Consider the following 22,531-nt stretch of genomic DNA (forward strand, 5'->3'; position numbering starts at 1 on the left):
GAACCAGACCCTTGGTTTTAATGGGTTTTACGGATTGCCCCGAAGATTTGCCCTTTTCTTATCCTGCTTTCCGTGCGGCGCTAGAGACGCTGACGCTGATGGTGAGTCTGACCTCACGGCTCCACACAAACGGGATAGTAGAAGCAGCTGTAGCACGTCACGGCACCGCGCTGGATGGGTGGGGGCGCACCGCACCGGATGACCGGACCTCGCACAGCGAGAGCGAGGTAACGGAAGGTGAGGGAGAGAGAGAGAGGGAGGAGGGAGGGGAACTCGAGAGGTCAACGAGGGGGAGCAGGCTGGAAGGCTCGGGTCTCCTTCCTCCTCCTATAAACCCACCGCACCCGCCATCCAGGCTCCCATTTTCTCGCCCGGAAGCCGCAATTCCATCCTGCTGATCGGTAAGTCCACCTCTGAATTGTTTATCTACGACCTTCTCTTGCCTGTTTCCGTCACGCTGGATTCAAACAAGAACATGGATTCAGACACCGGCGAGGGTAATCGGGGCTCTATGTTGCTCGCCTTGTGCTCGTCCTCCCTGTGATGATTTCTTTCCTCTACTGTTGCCTGCTTTGTCTGATCTGGGCCCTGTCTAATAAATGATAAAATATGTGCCCCTTTTTTTTCGGTGGAATAGCATCTTGAGGTAGGGGGAAAGGATGATACATGAGGAATTTGAGATCTCTTGATCTGGAATCTGTGTTCTTGGTGTCGGGTTGGTTTGCTTCGTGTTCTTGAAATTTGTAGGGGGGGGGGGGGGGGGGGGGGGGGGGGGCAAACAAGGGAAGTTGTTTACTGAATCTTTATTTGATTATTAGGAGATTTGGGATCTTCGATTCGATCTCGTTAGGGTCTTTGACTGAACTGAACAGTTATAATCCCCTCATGATTCATATCTTCACAATCGACCTTTGGGTTGCGTGTATTGAAGTTTCATCTCTATCCTTCTGTTTGCCTCAGCTAGGTACCATGCAGTCCATGCTGCTTTATATATTTGCTAAATATTGCTAAGGTCTGACTTTTTGGGATGTGCTACCCTTCTGGCCACAGATCTGTCAGTTTTCAGATTAGATTATCGCAGTGAAGATCTCGAGAAGTTACCGATCAGTAAAATAGTTAGTACTATTCGGTAAATAAAGTTTTTTTTTTTCTGAACGCAAAAGGCAGGAGCTCTGCTGCTCAATTAAGCCTATTCCGTAAAAAATATTATGATCCTGACATGATGTTATGATCCTGACAAGTAAGCCACTTGTTACTGAAAAAAAAATATGTACCTTCCCTATTTCTGGCATGTTATACATGTGAAATAAAGATGTAGGCTTGTTATGCCTTTTTACAACTAGAAATAGGCACCCTCTTCTTCCTTGTTTCTTTTCTGTTTACCTTTTGATACACGAGAAAGGCCATTTGTGCAGGCGACTAGTCATAGCTTCCTTCCAACCTTGTCCGTGACATGTCGAATTTAACTTTCTGCCACTTATAATCTCTGAATCTCTCTGTCGCAGGGTTACATACTCGCCCAATAGAACAATTCTACATCCGATGATTCTACTTCCTGAGGTAGAAGAGCATACTGAAGCAAGACCCGAGCGGTGTTGAATTGAAATGGAAGGCAGGATGACAAGTTTGGAAGCCACCATGAAAGCTTCTTCAACGATGGCAAGCAGCATGGCAAGGAATGCTGACCCTGACCAACAGACTCTCCGCTCCAATTCAGTGGAGCAGTTTTATTTTCCAAGACCTGGTCAATCTTTGCCAGGCATTCCTCCATTCTTTGGGCCTCCCTCCTCCAGTTTGTATCTTCCTAATGACAATGAAGCTAAATTTGGCAACCAGTTTGAATCAAATCCTTCACAGAATACAGATTGGGACCCGCAGGCTATAGTGAGCAACCTAACCTTCCTTGAGCAGAAGATCAAGCAGGTAAAAGATATTGTGCAGTCCATGAATAATCGAGAGAACCAAGTAGCTGGCGGTTCCTCTGAGCTAGCCGCAAAGCAGCAGCTCATAACCGCTGATCTCACTAGCATTATAATCCAACTCATATCTACTGCTGGTTCCCTGCTCCCTTCAATGAAGAACCCACTTCTTAGCAGCAATCCAGCAGTCAGGCAGCTTGGCAACACTCTTGGTTCTCCTATGGGCTTTGGCATGAATGCTAATCAGCGACCAAGTGTAGACAGCAAGACTGATATTCCTGACACAGGAAAAACTTCTGATTATGATGAACTGATGAATAGCCTTAATACTGCTCAAGATGAAAGAGATGAGCTGATCAAATGCCCAAATCCCTGTGGTGGGGAGGGGTCTGAACCGACTCCGATGGAGGACCATGATGTGAAGGAGAGTGATGATGGTGGTGAGGGAGAGAATCTTCCTCCTGGTTCATATGTAGTCTTGCAATTAGAAAAGGAGGAGATTTTAGCACCACATACTCATTTCTGCTTGATCTGTGGTAAGGGTTTCAAAAGAGATGCTAACCTAAGGATGCACATGAGGGGCCATGGAGATGAGTACAAGACTCCAGCTGCTCTTGCCAAACCCACAAAGGATTCTGGTGCAGATCATGCACCAGTTACAAGGTACTCATGCCCATTTGTGGGTTGCAAACGGAACAAAGAGCACAAGAAGTTCCAGCCTCTCAAAACAATCTTGTGTGTGAAGAACCATTACAAGAGAAGCCACTGTGACAAGAGCTACACCTGCAGCCGATGCAACACCAAGAAGTTCTCTGTCATTGCCGACTTGAAGACTCATGAGAAGCACTGTGGTCGTGATAAATGGCTCTGTTCTTGTGGAACAACCTTCTCCAGGAAGGACAAGCTTTTTGGACATGTTGCACTTTTCCAAGGCCACACACCTGCGCTCCCCATGGAAGATGTGAAAGTATCAGAAGCATCAGAGCAACCACACGACAGCGAGCCAATGAATGAAATGGCGAGGAGCATGGTGTATAGCTTCCCGTCTAGCTCGTCTGATGGTATATCAAACCTCGACATGAAAATGGCTGATGATGTGCGTGGTTATTTCTCGCCGCTGAGCTTTGATCCTTGCTTTGGCGCGCTTGACGACTTCACTCGCCCTGGATTTGACATCTCTGAGAACCCCTTCTCCTTCCTGCCTTCAGGATCTTGCAGTTATGGGCAGCAGAACGGAGATAGCTGATGGGTGCCGCCATCGATGATGACGACAACAGCACTCTCAACCTTTTATGTATGTTGTTGCATGATGCTAGTTTGGTTCTACCTCTGTTCAAGAGGCATTTTAGGTTATGCCTTTTATATTTTCCTTAAGTGTACTTACATTTGTGGTCATTAATAATGATCAAGGACTCCTAGCATTTCGTAGACCCAGATAGCCCCAATTTCCAGTATACATATACAAGTACTGCTTATTCATTACAGCCTGCTCGGCTGAACTACTTTTGTTTTAGCTTATTCTCTCTAATATAACACTATTGTTTTATGCTGGTAGCGCTGACAATTGTTGATCCCTGGCTGTCCTACACAGGTAAGCAAATAGCTTACTAGCACACACACTCACTCACTATGGCTAGAGGTAGAAGAAGAGACTGAGAACAACGCACACACACTCATTGCACCAGTGTTGGCCGAAGCCCTGCCCTTTGGTTTGTGGCAACTGAACTGAGTATTTCATTGCCCTTTAGATGTACAACTCTAGCTGTACCTCTACCAGGTACATAGTTGTTGGTCAACTATCTACTCCTGAGTACAAGAGTACACCAACTATCTACTCCTAAGGTACAGGGTACACCAACTACTTACTCGTATGGTACAGAGTATACCGATTACTCCTAGCAGTACAAAGCTTACATCAGTCCACTATCAGGGCATGACTGATATAATAGCTACCAACTAATGTACTAGAGATGACCTATTACAATACTGCTACTGTTACATGAATTGGTCGGCAAAGCCGATCAGTCCCTAACTCCCAACAGAGAGTGGTCGGCCGAGTCGACCAGTCTCCAACCAAGGAGAGAATGAAGAGCAGCAGATTATGTCTAACAACAATTTATCATAGCAAGCTGCTCAGCTATTAATCTTGTTCTCCAGTATGGTGATGGTATAGGCGTGCCACGGCCTACATTGCTGGGTTACAGCTGCATCAGTTAACGAGCAAGTGATCCTCACTTGTCCCAAACATGGGTGCGCTAGGTTTGTGCAGAGTTTGCATCAAGCGAGTAGAGCAAACAAGGTAAGAAAGTGAAGCCGGCCTCTGAACACGGCACGGGGTTGCTAATCTGGAGTACTAATTCTTTTCGTTACTGCACCTGACAATGGCGATGGATACCGAAAATTCTCGTGCCTCCTCCTCTGACTTTCTCTGTGAATACCAAACACGATGAGGGAATGGAATGTCTACTCCGGACAGCTGAGTTTCTTGGGACTATGTGGCAGGTTGAAGGAGGAGAAAATCCAAAGAAGGGGCAATGGTGGCAGGTTGGAGGAGTAGAAAATGCAAAGAAGAGATCGAAGCTTGATTTTATGACATCCAACACCTACCTACCAATACCGCGACAATGGCCACCTACCATCAGCACGATTGCAAACTACTACTCGGATGACGTCAGTCCCACTGCTGTTAAGCTGGACAGCTACCACTTACATGACCCCGCCGCGGCAGCAGCCTCCTCGTCGGGCCCTTCCTCCTTCACACTCGCCAAACCCGCCTCCTCCGGTCCCAACTCCGTCAGGTGAGCAGCCGATCTCTGCAATGCCGCGATCGGTTGGGTGCTTCGGTTTCTTGGCTCTGAATCAGTGAACTTACCGGGGAACTGTTGGCTTCCATGGATGGCTGCGTCCGCAGGGCGTGCGGGAGGACAAAACACGCGGCGAGGGCCAGGATGGCGGTGGTGCGGGCGGAGGCGGTGGACACGTCCATCAGCCCGAGGGTGAGCGCGCTGCGGCCGTCCAAAACCATGGCCATCACCGATCAGGCCATGGCGCTGCGGTAGGCCGGCGTGCCGGTCATCGGTCTAGCTGCGGGGGAGCCAGACTTCGACACGCCGCCCGCGATCGCGGAGGTGAGGGCTACCTGCACTAATTTCCTACAACTTCACCTTCGGTTTTGGCTCACTGAATGCAGTTGTTAAATAAAACTTAATCACATTATAGTTGATGAGTACTTGATTAGATACTCGTTGGGATATCAAGTTGATGAGTAATTGATTAGATACTCGTTGGGATATCAAGTTGATGAGTACTTGATTAGATACTTGATTATAGTTGATGAGTATCCAGCAAGAATATGTCTTGTTATCAAGTTGGGATATTTCAGGTAAACATTCTCGTTGCTTACCTTTATCAGGCCGGGATGAATGCGATTAAGGATGGTTATACAAGGTACACTCCTAATGCTGGGACTTTGGAGCTGAGGAAGGCTATTTGTGCTAAACTCCAGGGTCTGTGGATGTATGAATGGACGTCTGTCTTCGCAGAGTTACCTTTTGACTGAGAAAACTGAATGACTTCGTGTTTAATTATTGACTGTACAGGGGAAAACGGGATATCCTACCTCCCACATCAGGTGCTGGTGAGCAATGGAGCTAAGCAGTGCATCACACAAGCTGTGCTTGCAGTTTGCTCACCTGGTGATGAGGTGACCACTTTGTCCTAGCGCATCAAACTTCTATGGTCGATGCTATATTAGTATCTATATGAGCACAAGTACCAATTTTCATTATTCTGGGTCATGCTTTGGGAATTTGTCGAGGATTATGTTTTTTTTTTAATCTAATTTTAGAATAACAGATGTCTAAACCGAACCTTGTTTTGGGATTTGGAGATGCAGCCTCTAGGAATTTGACTATATGACTGTACAAGTATGTCACTTGTGGATGATCGTCGATCGATATTATATGGCCATATTCTTCCTTGTATCACTTTTTTTTTGTTTCACGTCACTAGAGCAATTCATGTACTAGCAGATTACCGCATTATGTAAAACAATTAATGGTCAGGATGACAGATGTTGGTGGCATGTCCTCATAGATGATTATTGCCTGTAGCATTAAAATATTCAGTGCTGATGTTTATCTTAACAATGTGAAGGGATCCCTTTGTTTCAGGTTTTGATTACAGCCCCATGCTGGGTCAGTTATCCTGAGATGGCTAGACTGGCTGATGCAACTCCAGTGATTCTTCCTACAAACATATCAGAGAATTTCTTGTTAAGGCCAGAGTTGCTTGCCGAGAAAATTAATGAGAAATCAAGGCTCTTAATTCTATGCTCTCCATCAATCCAACAGGGTCAGTATATCCAAAGGAGTTGCTTGAGAAAATAGCCGATATAGTTAAGAAGCATCCTAGGCTTCTGGTAATTTCTTTGGTTTATATGGAACTTTTAATCAACCTGTTAAATTTCACTCGATGAACATCATGAAATGTTATTTTATTTAATTTTGCAGGTTTTATCTGATGAAATTTATGAGCATATTATCTATCAGCCTGCAAAACACACAAGCTTTGCTTCACTGCCTGGAATGTGGGAAAGAACATTAACTATAAATGGTTTTTCTAAGGTAGATATGTTTGCTGTTTACTTTGTTACCCCCTCTCCCGAAATGTGTGTGCGCTTTATTAGCTTTGTTATTTATTACCCTTCGCGGTCTCCTCGTATTGCACAGGCGAGGGTAAGGCTTGCCACTAACACCCTTCCCCAGACCCCGCACAGAGCGGGAGCTCTCTGCACTGGGTATGCCCTTTTTATTGTAAATATTAGAATGTACCTTTTTCAGGTCATTCAAAAAAAAAAGAATGTACCTTTTCAGAACTAGATGCCTAATTTATTCCAAGACAAAAACTTGGCCATTGGGTAATATAACCAAGTTCTTATTTGGTTATGCAACTTTTACAGGCTTTTGCTATGACAGGTTGGCGTCTTGGTTACCTTGCAGCCCCTAAACATTTTGTTGCAGCATGTGGAAAGATCCAAAACCAGGTGAACAATTCATTTCCTGTGTTTCTTCATCTGTAATATGTTAGATTAAGTGATGTGGTACTGCACTTCTAGTAAAACTAATGGTTTTTAAGTAAGCAAAACTATTTCTGTTGTAGCATTGGCTTATCTTCTGCAAATTCAGACAACTATGGTTTTATCATCCTGTTGCCAATGTCTCACGTGTTTTCTGCAGTTCACCTCAGGTGCCAGCAGCATATCACAGAAGGCAGGGCTTGCAGCTCTGAACCTTGGCTATGCTGGTGGTGAAGCAGTATCAACTATGGTCAAAGCATTCCAGGAACGCCGTGACTATCTTGTGAAAAACTTCAAGGAATTGCCTGGTGTGAAAATATCAGAACCTCAGGTAAAAGAAGATATTACAATGGTTGTTCTGAAACCTAGTTCTATACTCCTATAAAATGACTAAATGATAAAGAAAATTTTCAGGCACTAAATTATCAAATTTGCGGGGCGCCTTTTATTTGTTCATTGACTTCAGCTCCTACTATGGGTCTGAAGTAGATGGGTTTGGCACTATCAAGAATTCCGAGTCCCTTTGCATCTTCCTATTAGAGAAAGCACAGGTATGAACCAGCAATTTATTTCTATGCATTCTTTTGTGAATATGTTGAAATACCATAACTGCTATTTGTGGATTGCACTCTAGGTTGCCCTTGTCCCAGGTGACGCATTTGGGGATGACAAGTGCATTCGTATTTCATATGCTGCATCCCTACCTACACTTCAAACTGCGATGGCAAAAATAAAGGAAGCTGTTGCTCTGCTCAAGCCCTGTGTTGCTGCGTAGCAAGATCACTAAATTGCAATAAGGAGTGACCAAGCCACCATGGCACCTTTTACTTCCCTTTAACATTATTTTAAGCATAATGTTCGAATTGTCTTGGCAGACTTGATCTGTTGTTTTTATATGTAATGTTAAGGATTTATCATGTGTACATGCAAATGAAAATGTTTTGTTCAGAAAAGGCTAGGCTGGTAACCCTATGTGAATTACCTTCTGTACAAAAGAAGCTGGTCGCAGGAGCAGTAATCACTTCAGTCCTGCAACGCTTCGATGGAAAAGAACAGCAATGCATCAACTCTTCAATTGCTTATAACCCATGGATGTTCAATTTAAGCAAGGCAACTATAATCTTCAAGTAGGAAGAGGTCTAGGAGATGGGCCATTGCATCTTCGTCAAACAGTCAAAATATCCAATAGAATTTAGTTAAATAGCAGTTCCCCATTTGATGCGGGCAGAAGCATTGCCATCCATTTAGACTTTACAAGAAACCAATACGTTGAGCAGCATGCACAACTCATATGTTCACAATTGACAACACATTAAAAAGGATGCACCAAGCAAAACCTATGAAAATTGACTTCTTATGGGAAAGCTGAAAGGAAATTTGTTCATTATCTTAAGGTACAGTAATAGGAAATGTTGATATACAGGTAATGCGGAAAAAATAATACACCGAAAAGTTGGTATAACAGCACAATTTGACAACTACTCCGTATATATCAAACCAGGTACTGGTTCTTCAAGTATCAGTGCTCTTTTAATGATTTGCTTGTTGAATGAACGAGTGCTAAACTGTTGATACAGTACATGGATAGACAGAAGTATCCTAGTAAATTTATCAAGTGATGGCTTGTCCCTGCCAGATGATAGTTTTTGTCCAACCTAGACCGAATACTGAGCACCCTACTCTAGTTTCCAAAAACAATCTCGTCGAAGTTCCAGTTTCTGACGAGGTCTCTTGAAACAGCATGGCTCCGTTGAAGGCGAGGAGCACCCTCGGTGCCCTGACCAGTAGCCATTAGAGGAAAAGGGGTCACCTTTGATGTCCCAACACCATTGGCAGCTCCAGAAGGCATTACTTTCCAAGATAGGCAAGCTACTACAGCTCCACACCGGTTTTCCCCCTCTGAGCTTGAGACTGAGTAGCTTCTAAAGGAGTTTGAAGGGCTGTTCATTCCATGGCATACTAGACAAGCTAGACTCATGGTTACAGCAGAGATGAAATGGCCGGTTACTGCAAAAGGAGCAACAGGAAAAAATTTCAGTGAAGGTAACAAATTGTATCAGAGCAAGCTGTGAAAGAAGTCTTTATTGATGAAGATATATTGGAGAAAACAGGTTATACGTGATAGTGGCCGAGAATGATTGCAGACTCCATTTCAGTGGCAAACTTTGTTAATATTATGTAAATGATTCTTGAAAAATCTAGCAAATAACTTCAAAGTGGTCCTCTCTTCTCAAGACCAAAAGTTCGTTCTTTCACATGGCTCTTCTTTTTGGCTGAAGCTCAGCACCGGAATGAGGGGATGAGCTGAGAAACAGGCTACCAATTAAAAGGAGCAGAGCAATTTTCGTTCAAAAAAATTAAAAGGAGCAACTTCAAACACATCCTTCAGACAGAATGTTGCTTAAATAAGAAAACGAAACATATGATCTAGATTATTTCCCTGATATGAAATGTATGTTTATTATCCAGCACAGGAGCCAGCATCAACATCAGTTCCAGATCGCATTAGCTTACCACTAGTGTCAGCCCATGACAATTAATCATGTTTTTATTGGTCATGGAACCTGCAAATGGGTGTGGTCGAGTGGTAGGAGACACTATTTTGTGCACATCCAGAAACCCCAGCACAAAAATACCATATACACAGCAACCCTGGACAAATCGATAACAGAAAACATATTCTTAACTTTTTACAGAAAACTGGAGATACAGACTTTTATTAGGAAATAAAGTAAAAGCACACCAAGCTTGCAAATGTTACAAGTGTCATAAATTCAAAGGGTCATGTTCTGTATCTTCTTCAGGAAGAATGTTATGCACAATTCAAAAGCTGGAGTTTTTCAAAACGAGCATCACCATTTCAATGTATAGATACGAACACAAACATAACAAGTTTATGAACTATCCCATTCTCATGAACATGCATACCATAATCAGCACAGTTTCGCATACAAAAATAAAAATAAAAATGGGGATTGAAATTAAGATCTCCAAATTGAATACGAGAATCAATAAAAGGTGTAGCACTAAAGCCATTCGTAATGGGACAATGATCTTTTTTCATATAAAAGGTGCCATGATAACCCAAGAAGGTAAGTTGCATCCGGGAGCTCGGCCGGAAATTTTGGTGGGGCGAACAATGGACACAAAATTTTTAACCGCATCATATGAACACACATGAATATCTAATATATGACAAATTTAAAGATTAATTGAAGACGGTACCTCTCCTTAGAGGATAGTAGCCCATATGAACTTCATATAATCTATTGATTCAACAAACACCAAGAGTCCAAAATCCAATTATCCAAGAGCTAAAAAACTTGTAAATTTGAATAGCAAAGCAGCTAGCATATAATTATAATTATATGTGATAATACATCTAAAAACACACATTACAATAAGGAGACATACCAAAAGAACTAATCTCAATTACACGATACAAGTAAAATCTCACCTGCTCACCGTCACCATCTCCCACCCCGTCCTCCGTAATCTGCTGGCTGCTGCCCTTCCCCTGCACTGCAGCACTGAGCCGCTGAGATAGGCATGGGCGAGCGGCAACCTGCAACCTTGAAGGCTGTCACGGCAAGGGGTGGCGGCAGGCAGCGGCACCGCGGCAGCCGCAGCAAGGGGCGAGCTGCAGCTAGTAGTGCGCGGCAGCAGCACAGGCAGCAAGGGGCCGCCTCCTTCAAGTCCAAAATCTAAGGGCCCCGCGGCGGCGGCCTGATGCACGTCGCGGTGACGAATTGACGGGGTCGGGGGATTGGGGATCGAGAGCTAGGTGATTCCTGATGCTGTGCTGATGGGCTCTCTTCTTCTATTGGGCCTTTGGCCTTCGCTCCTGTGGCTCTGGACCCTCTCCAAACAACGTGTTCTAGTCCAGTCAGTCAGGTGTCCAGCCGTGCCGTCGGGGGCCGAACGCCGCCACTCGAATGCCGCGCCTGAGGAAGAAGACAGGGGTACTAGGTGCTCCTGCCGACGGTAGGTGGGGCAGCTGCCCCACCCTGCCGCATGGGGAGTTCCGCCTCATCCGCAACTTAATCAGGTGCAAGAAGGGCAATTGAGTCAGATTAACGTCGATCTTGTGCACCGAATGAAGAAACTTGACAAAAACATGGATATTTGATTGGATTAGCATAAAACGATACGAAGCATACGAAACCGCCTGACTAAAACTCGGGTTTGATTGAGAACAACGCAGCTCTTGTAACAATTAAATCCATCGAAGCAAGCAACTAGCAAGGATCACTGAACATCAAAACAAGGAATCAGTCCTCACCAGAACGGATCTCCACCACAGGCTGGATAGAGAGAAGAGCGGCGGGCGGAGGATCCGGGAGGGAGGGACCGAGGGACCGACGCGCTGTGCTCGGCGGCGATTCGTTGAGGCTTCAGAGGGAACTTTGGGAACTAGTCCTAGAATGCAGCCAGGCTGCGGAGGGCGATTTGTAAAAATGAAACATGGGTGGCGTGCACATTTGACACTGGACTCATATTTACAGACACGGTTGAATCCGCTTATCATCCACCCAAATATCATCGTAATCGAGGAGTTAATTTTTTAGTGTTATTTTTACATTTTTTCAGCTGGGGAAGGGCCTTAATGCTGTTGGTTAGCCCGGCTTGTATAATCTACCTTTTATTAGGGCATGTTTTATAGTTTCTCAAAAAAGAAAAGTTTCTCAAAAAAATTAGGGCATGTTTTATAATTTTGGAGTGATTTTATATAAACCTAACATATATTCCCTCCTTCCCAGAACAAGTGATGTTCTGGGATTTTTCAGACAGATTAGTGGAGAAAAGAAATATCATTAATACCTTTAGTATGTCACACATGATTCCTTTAAAATAAGAGATGTCGCATAGTTTACTTCCTAATTAAGATATGATGCATGCTAGAGATCCGAGGCAGGCAACAATCAGTAGCGCATCTCAATTAGTAATTTGGCGTCGGATTTGTGGGCCAACAACGTGTCTAAAACTCAGAACATCATTTTTTCTAGGATAAATTTTAAATCACAGAACATCACTTTTTTTGGGACGGAGGGAGTACAACACTATGCCTTAGGGAAAAAAGAGGTGATAACTGCCAAAGGGCATGTAACCTAGTGGTTACAGGTTTGACTCTCCATGTGAATGAATATATTAGGATTTAACGACTTTGTGCTTTTAATGTAGACAATCTCATCTCGAGGTTGTACCATGTAGTCTAAAAAAGAGGTGATAACTAGTAAACTCTAGAAAAGACCTATAATTTTGACAAAACTATGGTTTAAAAACTACACCATCTGTGATAACTAGTAAACTCTAGAAAAAACTATAATTTTAAACTATGGTTTAGAAACTACAAGATCCATTGTATGTAAATGCACAAAACTATGGTTTAGAAACTACAAGATCCATTGTATGTAAATGCACAAAACTATGGTTTAGAAACTACAAGATCCATTGTATGTAAATGCCTCCAATTCGGTTTGTAAGACTTAGAGCATCTCCAATAGTTCCTAAAAAGACATTTGGTAAATTGATGAGTACAAGATGCATGATAACCAGTAAACTCTAGAAAAATCTATAATTTTGACAAAACTATGGTTTAGAAACTACAAGATACATAGTGTGTAAATGCCTCAAATCTGGTTTATAAGACTTAAAGCGTCTCCAATAGTTCCTAAAAAGACATTTGGTAAATTGATGAGTTTTCCAAGTGGAACAGTTGACTTAGAGCATCTCCAATAATTCCTAAATAGACATTTGGTAAATTGATGACTTTTCCAAGTGGTTAAAAAAAGTTGGGAGTATATTTTTTGGGTTTCTCCAACAATTTTCAAAATCTCGATCCTAAAATATAGTAGACAATTTTACATCAGGAATCCTAGACTATTTCTAAATCATCTTAACCACTTTTATATTTTATTTCTCTCTTGTACAATTACATCAAGAACCCTTTCCTACTCTTATTCTTTCCCACGCCCTTCCAGCTTGAAATTGACCGATGGATACACGCACAGATATATCCGCGTGATCGGGTCAATTTTTCCAAGTGTAGAAAAATGGGAGTTAAGATAGTGAGTTGTTGGAGAGCAATTTTTTCAATCTTGCTAAAAAATTAAGATCGGGAGCAGATTTTAGAAACTCTTGGAGATGCTTTTAGTTTGATATGTTATGGTCTCCCAATTACATTTAACGAATCATTCATGCTATATTATATTGTTTATGGTTATAGACTTATGATTATGAAATAGTACATTTGATTAGAAATTTAATAGTGTCAAGTTTGTATTACAATAGTCAAAAGTTGTTAGCTACATTATTGGTCAAATAGTCTAAAGTTTGACTCTTGATGTATCTAAAATACCTATAAACTAAACCAAATGGAGTAACCATTTTTTAAAACCAAAATATTTTACAAAACCATAGTATACAAAAAATACTTTGTATCTAAATAAGGTCTTAACTTATATAAGTGTGATATATAAAGTTGAAATAAGCTAGCTTAGAGCATACTGATAAGACCTTATATTTATCCCCTAAAATCAAATTTAATCTCTACTCCCTCCGTTCCAAATTATAAGTCGTTTTGACTTTTTTGGTACATCTATTTTTCTATGCATCTAGATATAATAATATGTTAAGATACATAGCAAAATAGATGAACCAAAAAAGTCAAAGCAACTTATAATTTTGAATGGAGGGAATATAAATTATAAAAGCTGAGGCTACAATAGGTTCAGAGGAGCATGGATTATATATATGACCTGCATTATATATGTTTATAATTGTGTTAACCACTTGAGCTTATACAATCTGAATTATATGTAAGCTATGAGCGAACAAACATGTCCTAATTATGGCATTGCATGGATGCCTATTTCTATCTTTTGTTTTTACCTTTTTGTAACATCCTAGATGTTAAGAAGCAATTAAAATCTTGATCATGATCATCATCATGCATAATCATCAAGCATTGTGGCATTTAATGCAACCCATGTTTCAATTATAGCATGCCCATGTTACATATGTTGTGTTATATGTGTTGCAAGAAATGTTAACATTAATAGTGATTAAGGTTCTTTGTGAATTTATAGATTAATAATTTGCTTAAACAATTAAAATTTTGTTAATATAAACTTTGTGGTTCCAAGTGTGCTTTATAGTATGGAATTAAAAATTGATGATGTGTCTACATCAAATATGTTTAAATTTGATCTCAAAGATTGGATTCAATAGCTATTTCTCACACTTAGCCATTTTGACTAAGTCCCTGATTTTTTGTTGTTAAGTTCAATTTTTGGAGAATTAATAAATAAATTTTCATAAATAAAAATTGTCCAAACTTTGTTCCATTATTTAGTGCTATGTTTGAGCTATACTACCATGCAATTGGTTGATATGATTGATGGATGTTTGTTCACTAATTAACTGTCCAAAGTTGCTTAACTAAAACTGCTTTTGGAGAAACCCTAACTGAAACCAGTTTCTCAGTTTCAAAGTGCTCATCTTCAAAATTAAAAAACTTTTAAACTAGCAAGTTTGGGTGATGAACCTTGAAGCAATGTTGAAGATCTCACATAGATGAACAACTTTGGTTAAGGTTGCTCATCAAGTCATTTTGCAAAATCTAGAGAAAAAGGGACGAGAAGATGACTTGTCGGCGTGAACAGTAATCTCGGTGAGCTGCCTGCTTCACCTGCTCATCGTTGGTGGCCGCCCGCCACCTTTGTTCACGTCATTTCGGTGCTTGGCACGCAGCTGCTTCATGGTGGCAGCGCGAGCAGCTGCTGTCGTTCGCTTGTGCCTCACCCTCGCCTTCTTTAGCACAACATCGTCGGCTCCTTCCTTTTCTTCCCTTCCAGCTCACTGTCGTTCACCTTGACGCGTCGTCCAAAATTCACCACTACCACTCGCTCCTAGCTCAAATTGCTCACGCCTCCAACTCCACCTGCTTCTCGTTTATCTCCTTGACCCACTTGCGCCATCCCTCTCCGCCGAAGTCGGATGGAGGCCGCCATCTTCCTCGCGGGCATTCGGAGCACTGCTGTGAACACCTCCGCCATGGTCGGGCCTCTCCAGAGCACCTTTCCCCTTCTTGTTACGTGTTTTAGCTTTGCCTTGGCGTATTGATTGTGATCAGCTCCTCCTTTTTATCGCTACCATTCAGGCCGCCGTGATCGCCCTCACCATCGCCAGCCCTATCTACCGTGTCCCCACCTCTACCAAGTAGCTAGACGGGGTCATGGTGAGCTCCTAATCATGCCTGTCACCTTCGTTTATCTCTACTACATCGTAGCCGCTGGAACACCATCGCACCACCGTGTTCTTCCCCGTCGTGCCACCATGGCCGTGGGCAAGCTAGCGCGAAGCCCTAATTCGATCAACCAATAGCTTGGATAGGTTTGTTAGGTCAAGGGGAAACTAATAGTGCCATCGTTGTCGCCAGAGGTCCCGCCGTCGGTCATCTCCGCTGCCCTAGAGCGTTGCTATATCGCCGTTGTCACTGTCGAGCTCGTTGTAGTGACCTAGATGCTCGTCTAGTGGGCTGGGCGGGTGTGCAAGGGAAAGAGGAGCGCGCCAAGGTAGTCCCCGTTGCTGGCTGGCTCGTCGTCGGTGAGCTCCGCCGTGTACCCGTCGACACGGCCGTGGTCAAAGCAGGTGGGGTCGGGTTTGACCCTGGGTCCGCGTGTCAGTGGTGTGTGTAACTAGAGGCTAAGTGAGAAAAGTTTTCCAGCGGTTTTTGAATTTCAGAAAATGATTAAAAGTGTTGAATCTTGTTTATTTCATAACTAATTATTGGTGCATGCTAAATTCATGAATTTTGTTGTGTAGCTTTGACATGAGATGCTCTACCATGGAAAAAATGAATTGATCATTTTCAGTAGTTTTTGTATGCTTAAAATTACCTCTTTTAATTATAAAATGGACCTTGCATGATTTTTATAAATAAAAATAATAATTCTTTAATCATGAAACTTTTTGTGTATGTTTCACATGTTAATACCTCCCTTCACAAAAAGTTTGGTACTATTTTGATAATTCTAAATTGGTTAATTTATTTAAGTGTGTTTAAATGTCTTTTATTTATTTAATAAATACTAAAATGATTTATATAAATCCTAAAATTACTTGGGTGTATTTTGGACTTGATTGTAGACCTTAGGACACAAACATTTCTACTACTCCTTGACAACTCTTTTACTTCTTTGTTGTGCGCATGATTAACTTGCTAGTTAATAATTAAAATAATTTACTCAAATAACTAATTAGAAAATACATGTGGTTTGGTCATGTAGTGATCCTTGCTTGCCCTAATAGTTGAACTTGGTGTAATGTTAGTTAAATACTTTGTCTTGCTTGACTAGTATAATATAATAAATGTAGCTTTCATAATAACAACTAATTAACTTGTTAGTTAAATAAATGAAAATGCTTTTATAAAATAAACCCTAGTTCTTTGTTGAAGGAAAGTTGTACTCAACTTTCTTAACTTTGTTAACCTTTGTTCATGCAGTTATGAGTCATTCATCATGCATCATGTCATACATTCCATCATGTTAAGCAAGCATCATTTATTATGTGTGAAATGTCCTAATGTCTAGAGGAGGGTGAACAGCCTATAAAAATTTCTACAACAACACTTAAGTATTGTAGTTAATCAAATAAACGACGAAGCGAGTGTTGCGCTAGCCTACTAAAAATATAAGCCACCCACCACAATTCTAGTTGCTATAGTCTTTATCCACACAATGGGTATGTCACTACACTAAGTTAGTGAGCTCTCAAAGACTAACTAAAGAACCTCACTAACCAATAGACCTGACGCAAGCTAGCTCTCAAAACTAACTACACTAAAGAACTTAGCTTACACACTAGGAATGTAAATACAAGAGGGGATGGTGATGATTATACCGATGTGTCAAGGAGTGAGCTAATCACAATCAATCACAATAAATACCAAAAAATCCTCAAACAATGATGACACACGATTTTTTATCGATGTTCACTTGCTTGCCGGCAAGCTAGTCATCGTTATGGCGATTCACTTACTTAGAGGTTCACGAGCTAATTGGCATCACATGCCAAACCCGTAACCAGGTGTCGCACAACCAACATAAGATGAGGATCACATAAGTCACAAGCAATCCACTAGAGTACCTTTTAACTCTTCGTTGGGGAAAGGTCAAGAACCCCTCACAATCACCATAATCAAAGTCGGAGACAAGCACCTTCCTCTACTTGATGATCCTCGCTGCTCTAAGCCGTCTAGGTGGTGATAACCACCAAGAGTAACAAGCCAAACCCACAGCGAAATACAATCACCAAGTTCCTCTAGATTCAATCACTCAAGCAATGCACTTGGATTCTCTCCTAATCACACAAAGATGATGAATCAATAATGGAGATAAGTGGGAGAGCTTTGGCTAAGCTCACAAGGTTGCTATGTCAATGCAAATGGCCAAGAGAGTGAGCTTGAGCTAGCCAAATACCTTTTATAGAGGCTCCATCAAAATAGAGCCATTGGGCTCACAGAGCAGCCCACTGCACATCGACCGGATGCGTAGGTTAGAGCAATCAGACGCACCTAGGCCTACGTCTAATCCTCGGATGCTCACCACGTGTAACACATTTAAACTGCGGTTGTCGATCACCAACAGCTAGTTCACTCCTGTGCTCATGCTTTAATGAAGGACCAGACGCGCCGATCCATTGACAAACATGCTAGCCCTGCATCAGATGCTCATAGCGCTGCGTGCCTCCAACTGATGACCGGACGTGCCAATAAGCTCAGCCTCCTAGCGTTAGGTCATTTCCAGAGAGTTCTTCAAGCGGCAAAATGTCGACCGAACACGTTAGGTCCACCATGACCTGACTCAGGCCAGCGTCTAGTCTTGTAACACCCTGGTGTTACATTGTAACGTTTTGCTGAAATAATTTGTAAGCATCTAATTTATGTGCATTGGTGTATGATAGGCTTTATAATCCATGTTTGGCTTGGAAACATTTTTACGAAACGGAAAGAAAAAGGTTATGTTTCATGTCACATAACGTGTTTATTACCTGAATCAAAATTTTGTTAACACAAAATGTTATAAACGTTTTGTGAATGGTGATAAAAAGTTGTGGTCGGTGACATGGAGGGCTAGCGAGTACGTCCCGGGGATCGGGTTTGGGGTTCATCGCGAAACCTTTTAGATCGACGTTCTCCACGTAAGTCTTTGAAGTGGTCGACGAGGCCATCTTCAGCATTAGTTGTAGGACAATTGGCCTAGGAAGTAGAACAATGTCGCGACTGATGGTGATGGTTAGGTGTACTCCTATTCGCATCGAGAAATTAGATTAGCGTTTGGAACATGGCATACGCAATTTCTAGCTGCTTTAAAAGTCGTGCACGTCACCTGGCTGGGCTCTAGGCGCGGTCACCACCCGGTCGGCTTGCCAGCGCGCTGTGCCACATGGGCCTGAGCCACTACCGCGCTCGGCTGCGCTCACGGCGCCGTTCACGCGCACGCCCCGCGTGTCCTGACCATCTGCCTCGCTGCGGCTCGCCTGCGCGCTCTGCCTCGCTGCTGCTCGCCTCGCCAACCGACGCGTGGCGCCCGGACCGCCGACCATGCTCTGCCTGCACCTTGCCCTGCCCCGCTGTGGCCGTGGTCGGGCGGGGTCCCGCATCTGCATCACTAGCGGCTGCGCTCGGCATCGCTTAGTTGACTCCTTGGCCGCTTGTGTGTTAGAAGACTGCCGCTACACTGTCGCCTCGGCGTCACGTCCGCCGTGTCCTTGCCTGGCGCTGTTCGCAGACGTGCCATGCCAAGGCTCGTCGTTTATTGCAGCGGCCGTGCGGACGGCTGTTAGGAGCATGCCCTAGGGTTCCCCATGGCCAGGCACGGCGGTACCTTGCGTTGACGCCCATAGATGAGCCATGCCGCGCCGGGTGTTCCTCTGTCTCTACTGTCCCCTTGCCGCCACCACGTTTCCTTCTAATTCACCGATGCAGTTGCACCCCATTCCAATTGGTCTTGCCCGCAGCTCCGTTGGGCAGCCGGTAACCCTTCCTGTCCCTCATAGCAGCCTCTAGCTCTGTCCTGTGCGCCAATTTTGAAGGGCCGAGCTCTCAGGCCATTAAGACCCAGAGTGCTGCGCCGTCGGCTTTCTTCGCCACCAAAGCAGCTTGATCAAATTCCTCGCACCACTAGCCTCCCCTTCCATCGGTTGTCACCATGCTCACCCTATCCTAGACCCTACCGCCATAGTGCATCCCGTGGTGCGGACGTGCCATTGCCGTGCTCTACTGCACTCATCGCGCGCACGTGGCCGGCTTGGCCTGAGCCACCTCTGATCGCTTCTTCACGTCTTCCAGTTCCGTGGTGAGTCGCTAGTACTCGTCCACTTCTTGTTTTATCCTGGCAGCGCTGTTGTTCACCGGAACGGCATCGCCGTCCTTGCAGGTTGCCCATCGTCGTGGTCCATGCTCGCTGCGATGTCTCAGCGCCTGTGTCTCCGCCCGGTGGTTTGCGTTCGCACGTAGGTGAGTATCGGCCCTTTATTTTAGTATGGAGAGGGCCGGGGTGGCCGACGTAGGCATCTAGTGCCGCGCCGTCGCGCCGGTGCGTGCTCTGGATGGCCAGGGACCTCCTCGCGGTGAAGAAGAAGAAGTGGGAGGGTGCTGGTGTAAAACGGTAGACTAGCGAAATAGTACCGTAAAGCTCGTAGCAAATGCTGAGTTCGTCGGGGGTGTTCGTGCATTTTTTACCGACGCGCGCAGGCCTTCCCATTCGCAGGCCGTTGGCCATCTGGGCCGCACCTCCATGTGGGCCGCGCGCCTGGCTACTGTCGCACGTGGGCGGGATGATGAGTTGGATCGGGCCGCGCGTCGTGGGCTGGTCAAGGAGGTTTCGTTTTCTCTATTTCATTGTATTAGAAATTGTTTATCTATTTAGGTTATGAACTGAACTTCAATAATTAGTAGTAAATTGCATGGTTGTCCAAAAATAGCGAAACAAAGTTTGTTAGGTTTGCAAAAATGTCGCCTACCTGTTAGTACAGTTGGTTCACCATTAGTGGTCAGGATGGTAGGCTCATAAGCTTGAAGTAGAAAGCTTAGCGGTATATCGATCTTTAATTGCAAGATTTGTTGTGGTAAACCGACGATAGCTTTAGCTTTGAAATCGTTACCGTAGGTTCCTTAGGCATTTATATACTTGCTATAAAAATGGTAACCATAGAACGAGTCGTTTAATGCCGTAGTTATTATCCTTGCTTTATCATAAACTAGCATTAGGAGTATGAATATTCGTAGTCATCGTATGAATGTAGGACGCGGTCATACATGTTAGTAGTACCGGTATATAGCTTAGACTTTAGTAGGAAGACCTCGCTTAGTAATGTAATAGAGGTACTTTTGCATTGAGAATTGTTGTTGCCATAGTGTAATCATTGCATCGTCATTTCATGTAGATCACAAATAGGTAGACTTCATACCTGTCGGTGATTCGGAGTATGACAAGGTGATCGAGGAGTACGAGGAGGAGCTTTTCACATAGGAGGGAGATCAGGAGCCTATTGGTACTGACTTTGCTGACTCGGCACCTGCCCAAGGCAAGCCCCGATGCATAACCCCTATTTTTAAATGATCACTGAATATATTTATATGATATGCATTTACGTTACAGGCATTTTGTGGAAACTACATGCATAGATATATCCACCATGAGTCCTACTAGTGCAGGTCGAGTAGCTGCTATGCTCAGGATGTCGGTAGCGTGAGTAACCTGCCGTTACTCGCAAATAGGTGATTACACTATGATATCATGATGAAATAATGGAAAAGAAAAATGGTGACTGGACAAGGATGTGGATTTGGTACTAGTGGGTGTGAGGGGTTGTGTCCTGCGGCCAACAGGGCATAGCCCGGTTACACTTTTTCCCTATCTGTGTCGATTAAGGACCGGTCGTTGCATATGACTCTAGGCAAGTCACAGACTTTTGTCCCGAGCACATACTTGGGTATGGGCGCATGGAAGACTTGCTGCTCTCTTGTTGTGGATCCGGCTCTTTCCGGACCAACTGATGGGAAGAGGAGGTGGTGGAGGTCCTTGCGCCGCACTGAGTCCGGGATTCAGAGGCGGGGGCTTGGAGTCCAAGTTTGGACGGGGACCTAGACACCCGGGACAGGAGAGTGGTGGGTTAGTCCCGCTTGTGCCCAGGGTACAAGCGGGGCATGTGTCTTCGGGGCACCCAGCTGGGCACATTGATTCGCGAATCGCCGGGTTACCCGGTACGGCTTGTCTGCGGTTTAGCACCATAGTAAGAACTGGAAGTGGAAAAGGAGAAGAAACAGTATCGATTGCTCAACTCTTGCTTGAAAGTAGCACAGGTGCTTATCTAGATGGACTAGATAAAAACTTAATACGGCTGATAATAATAATATATCAATAAGGACTCACTATTAGTACCGCTTTTGGCTAAAAGAAAACCAGCAACCATAAAGCCTAGCATATTCCTTGGAGTCGAGAAAGTATTCCCACTATCGGATAAGTCTTGTGAGTACATTATGTACTCAGGGTTTACTTACCCCTATTGCAGGTGATGCTTGAGGAGTATCTTGTGTGGAGGATTCTTCTGGTGGGCTCAGACGAAATCCTCGTTATCTTATCGCTAGATGTTATCTTTTAATATTCCGCTGTTTATTATTCCGCACTCTGTATTTGGTATTGTAATAATGTACTTTTAAGAAACTCTAATGTATGAGATGGACTTGTGTTGTAACTCGTTATCATTATTGGATCCTTGAGAAAAATGTGGATCTTTCGGGCTCTCCCTCGGGGTGTGTCCGACGGATACCGCTCGTGATAGTGGCTTTTGGGGTGCTTAGTGTCTGGTGGAAGACGAGCGCCTCCGTAAGTACGCTATTTTGGGTGGTTCTGCCACAGGTCCTACCTTTGCCTCTGCACTCCAAGTCTCGAGCCTGACATCAGCATACGTCACCTATGACCAGACATAGGCCCTGCGCGTTCGGTCACTTTTACTGTGCTACGTCCGGTTGCTGAACCGATCGAGCCCGAGCATGCTAACACTTTTATAAATGATCAGACTCACCACCTTAGCGTCCGGTCACCTCGGGTTCAGCGTCTGGTCACTGATTTTTAGTAAAAATCTCCTCCTTCACTTCACCAACTTCTCCACCCTTGCTCAAATGTGCCAACCACCAAGTGTATCACCTTGTGCATATGTGTTAGCATATTTTCACAAACATTTTCAAGGGTGTTAGCTCTCCACTAGATCTAAATGCATATGCAATGAGTTAGAGCATCTAGTGGTACTTTGATAACCGCATTTTGATATGAGTTTCACCCCTCTTAATAGTATGGCTATCAATCCTAAATGTGATCACACTCGCTAAGTGTCTCGATCACCAAACCAAAAAGCCCCTATGGATATCACCATTGCCTTGAGCTTTTTGTTTTTCTCTTTTTTCTTTTCCAAGCCCAAGCACTTGATCATCACCATGGTCACACCATCATCATGATCTTCACCGTTG

The 22,531-nt window shown here is 43.7% G+C and overlaps 1 protein-coding gene, 1 long non-coding RNA gene and 1 pseudogene across 2 annotated transcripts; 2 read left to right on the forward strand and 1 right to left on the reverse strand.

Annotated features, from left to right (window-relative positions):
* The first annotated feature begins 152 nt into the window (after positions 1-152).
* Positions 153-3,452, forward strand: LOC136456908 (zinc finger protein STOP1 homolog). The gene is made up of 2 exons (XM_066456912.1): positions 153-401; positions 1,506-3,452. The coding sequence occupies exon 2, from the start codon at positions 1,606-1,608 to the stop codon at positions 3,163-3,165; it is 1,560 nt and encodes a 519-aa protein (XP_066313009.1). The 5' UTR covers positions 153-401; positions 1,506-1,605; the 3' UTR covers positions 3,166-3,452.
* Positions 3,453-3,586: 134 nt separating this feature from the next.
* On the forward strand, positions 3,587-7,933 carry LOC136456910 (bifunctional aspartate aminotransferase and glutamate/aspartate-prephenate aminotransferase-like; annotated as a pseudogene).
* Positions 7,934-9,117: 1,184 nt separating this feature from the next.
* On the reverse strand, positions 9,118-11,824 carry LOC136456911 (uncharacterized). Its single transcript, XR_010759604.1, has 3 exons — positions 10,454-11,824; positions 9,511-9,648; positions 9,118-9,300 (listed from the first exon to the last, which is right to left on the reverse strand). It is a non-coding gene; the product is annotated as an uncharacterized lncRNA (long non-coding RNA).
* Positions 11,825-22,531: the final 10,707 nt, after the last annotated feature.

Source organism: Miscanthus floridulus, chromosome 6 (genome assembly GCF_019320115.1).
Source record: "Miscanthus floridulus cultivar M001 chromosome 6, ASM1932011v1, whole genome shotgun sequence".
NCBI lineage: Eukaryota > Viridiplantae > Streptophyta > Magnoliopsida > Poales > Poaceae > Miscanthus > Miscanthus floridulus.

Bases quoted from the DNA above. Each gene is read 5' to 3' on its own strand.
- LOC136456908 (XM_066456912.1), top strand. From the start codon at position 1,606: ATGGAAGGCAGGATGACAAGTTTGGAAGCCACCATGAAAGCTTCTTCA.